Source organism: Charadrius vociferus, unplaced genomic scaffold, assembly GCF_000708025.1.
Source record: "Charadrius vociferus isolate BGI_N301 unplaced genomic scaffold, ASM70802v2 scaffold2270, whole genome shotgun sequence".
NCBI lineage: Eukaryota > Metazoa > Chordata > Aves > Charadriiformes > Charadriidae > Charadrius > Charadrius vociferus.
Window position 1 is genome coordinate 12891 of NW_009646284.1, and position 3237 is coordinate 16127.

The 3237-nt window shown below is 60.3% G+C and overlaps 1 protein-coding gene across 1 annotated transcript in view; it reads left to right on the forward strand.

The window, feature by feature from the left end:
* Nucleotides 1–2485, forward strand: part of CDC37 (cell division cycle 37) — a gene marked incomplete at its 3' end in the record, with an annotated part of 5026 nt that extends 2541 nt beyond the window's left edge. Inside the window, exons 4-10 of the mRNA XM_009883674.1 lie at nt 16–33; nt 175–355; nt 487–560; nt 1282–1383; nt 1539–1731; nt 1837–1943; nt 2309–2485. Coding sequence (XP_009881976.1) covers nt 16–33; nt 175–355; nt 487–560; nt 1282–1383; nt 1539–1731; nt 1837–1943; nt 2309–2485 — 852 coding nt within the window. The remainder of the gene's footprint in view (nt 1–15; nt 34–174; nt 356–486; nt 561–1281; nt 1384–1538; nt 1732–1836; nt 1944–2308) is intronic.
* Nucleotides 2486–3237: the final 752 nt, after the last annotated feature.

Sequence of the window (3237 nt, forward strand, 5' to 3'; positions counted from 1 at the left end):
AGGCTTGTTTGGCAGTTTTTCACCAAAATTAAGGTGAGAACCGGACTTTTCCCCCCGCCCTTCCTCGTGGCAGTGGGATTTTGGGCACCGCCGCAGCCGGGTGGGACCCCAGGGTGGATTTTGGGGGGGAGAAAGGGGATGCCAAGGCCCCCCCTGACCCCCATCTCCCGGCAGACGGCCGACCAGCAGTACATGGAGGGATTTAACGACGAGCTGGAAGCTTTCAAAGAGCGGGTGCGAGGTCGAGCCAAGGTCCGCATCGAGAAGGCGATGAAGGAATACGAGGAAGAAGAGCGGCAGAAACGTCTTGGCCCCGGCGGGCTCGACCCCGTGGAGGGGTACGAATCCCTCCCCGCCGGGAGTATCCGCGGCGGGGGCTTTTTTTTTTTTTGGGGATGGGGGGTTCAAATGGCAAAATTCGGTTCTGGTTTAATCCTCGGGGGTGAGGAGCGTTCGCTGATGGGTTTTCCCCTCCTTCGGCCTCGCAGGAGCTGCAGAAATGCTTCGACGTGAAAGACGTACAGATGTTACAAGACACCATCAGCAAAATGGATCCCACCGTGAGTACTTGGGCTGGTTTGGAGCGTCTCCCCGTGATTTATTGTCGTTAAGACGATTAATCTTTCGCCCGATGACCCCTCTTCACCCAGGAGGGGGAAATGAGGAAAAACAGGGAAACCTGAGGGGTGAAATAGAAACAGATTTAATAGGATAAGAGTGGATAGTTAACATTAATAACACTAAAACCCCACTATTGATCCCCAAATTGATATGAAATATATATATATATATCCGTGGAAGCTGTGCGCTCGCGGGGGACAGCGAACGTGGGACCCTGCGAGCGCTGCGGCTTCGGGAGGAAGGGAAGGGCTCAGGGCTGCGGCACCGGAGGCGAGGAGTTCTCGGGGTCGCAGCCCTCGAGGGAGAGAGAGAGAAACTCCTCGGCGAACTTCCTAATTGATACGGAATGTGCCGTTTTTGGCGTGAAATAACTCCGTTGGCAGTTTGGGTGAAGCTCCCGGGTCGGGCTCCTCCTCGGCCCCGCGCCCGGCGAGCGCGGAAACACCGAGACGGGGGGAAAACGGCGCCCAAAGGTGGTCCTAAAGTCAGTATTTTCACCAATTCAGACACCGGAGTCTTCTAAAAACACGGTTTTCCCAAGCGTTAGAAGAGAAATTAGTCCTCAAAGCAGGACAGGAGGAGGACGTGCCGTGTCCTCGGGGCTTATCCGAAGCCGTTCCCCTTTCTCCTGCGGCCAGGGAGGAGTTTGTTTTCGCCAAGCTGCGCCGGGAGGAGCAGGAGGAAGGGCTCTACATCATCCGCTGGAGCGTCCTTGACTTCAACAGGATGATTCTCTCCGTGGTGAAAAGGGGCCAGCAGCAGGTAAGATACAAATTCCCGGCGCAGCGTTCCCGGGATACGGTGAGCTCCGGGAGGTGCTGGTGTGCTTAGAAACGAGCTGGGCTGAGCTGTTGGCTTTTTTTGGGGAGGGACGGGGAACCGCGACGCCCTTCCTGACTCTCTCTTTTTTTTCCCAGGCTCCTGGGGCGCAGGGAGCCCTCAAGTACCGGCAATTCCGCATCCAGAAAAAAGGAAACTCCTTTGTGCTGGAAGGGTGGGACCGAGAATTTTCTACTTTGCGGGAACTCTTGGACGTACTCAAGGGCTGCACGCTCAAGTCCGGCGACGAAAGCTTCACGGTGAAGAGATGCTGTCCGCCCAAACCAGGAGGTACGAGGATGGATGATCTTTTTTTTTGCCCCGGGGGGAGTCGAGGAACGAGGGCGTGCGGTAGTTTCTGGGGCTTTAGCCTACGTCTGTTCCCTCCTCTCGCAGAGATCTCGGACCTGTTGATCACGCGGAAGGTGAAGGACAGCGCGAAGCAGATCCTTAACCTGACCCAGCTCAGCTTCCACCAAATCCGCAAGACCGAGATCACTCAGGTTGTGTGTTCTCCCTTCCCGGGCAGCGGGTGGAGGAATCTGCTCTCCTGCCTGGGGGAGATGCTACCGCGCTCCCAACGCCGCTGGTGCAGAGAGGAGAGAGACGCAGAGCGGTTTTGGGGTTTAGTTTAGCGCTTTATTCCCTCCTTCTTCAAAGAGAGGGGGGGAAAAGAGCGGTGCGGAGACAGCGGGGTGCGGGCAGGAGGCAGTTCCTTCCCTGCCGCCCACAGCGGCCTGTGGAGGTGACGCAGGGAAGAGGGGAGAGTCGGGTGGTGCGTGCGAGGCTGAAAATTCCCCTTCTCACACACGTGCACGCTCTGCCCTGAGGCTCTGACCCCCTCCTGCCTTCTCTTGTCTGCCTGCAGCGAGCCCACCTGGGGCAGGGCACCCGCACCAACATCTACGACGGGGTGCTGAACGTCTGCGGGACCGGCGGGGCCGACGACGAAGCCGAATATTTCTCCACCGAGCAGAATAACAACAGCCGGGAGATGCACGTGGTCCTCAAAGTCCTGGACCCCAGCCACAGAGACATCGCCCTGGTGAGCTTGAGTTCGAGAAGGGCGAGTGTGGGGTGCTGCGTCCGGGGAGGGATAACCCCCTGGTGGGTACGGGTCAGGGGTGACCTGCTGGAGAGCAGCTCTGGGGAAAGGGACCCGGGAGTCCCGGTGGCCAACGGGACGGCCACGAGGCAGCAAGGGGCCCTGGTGGCCGAGGCGGCCGAGGGCATCCCAGGGGGCATCAAGAAGAGCGTGGCCAGCAGGGGGAGGGAGGTCATCCTCCCCCTCTGCTCTGCTCTGCCCCGGGGAGGCCACATCTGGAGCGCCGTGGCCAGTTCGGGGCTCCCCGCGTCCAGAAGGAGCGGGAACTGCTGGAGAGGGTCCAGCAAAGGGCTGCGGAGACGATGAGGGCACCGGAGCGTCTTTCTCCGGAGGAGAGGCTGAGGGACTCGGGGCTGTTGAGGCTGGAGAAGAGCAGCCGGAGGGGGATCTTCTCAGTCCTGAAGGGAGGGTGCCGGGGGATGGGAAGGGTCTGTTTCCAGCGGTGCCCAGTGAGGGGACGAGAGGGAACGGGCACAACCCTGAGCGGAGGGAGTTCCACCTCACCCTGAGGAGGGCCTTCTCTGCTGTGAGGGCGGCAGAGCAGTGGCACGGGCTGCCCAGAGAGGTGGGGGAGTCTCCCCCTCTGGAGCCATCCCAAACCCGCCCGGACGCCGTCCTGTGCCACTGCTGGAGGTGCCCCTGCTCTGGCCGGGGGGGGACTGGGGGAGCTCCAGGGGGCCCTTCCAGTCCTG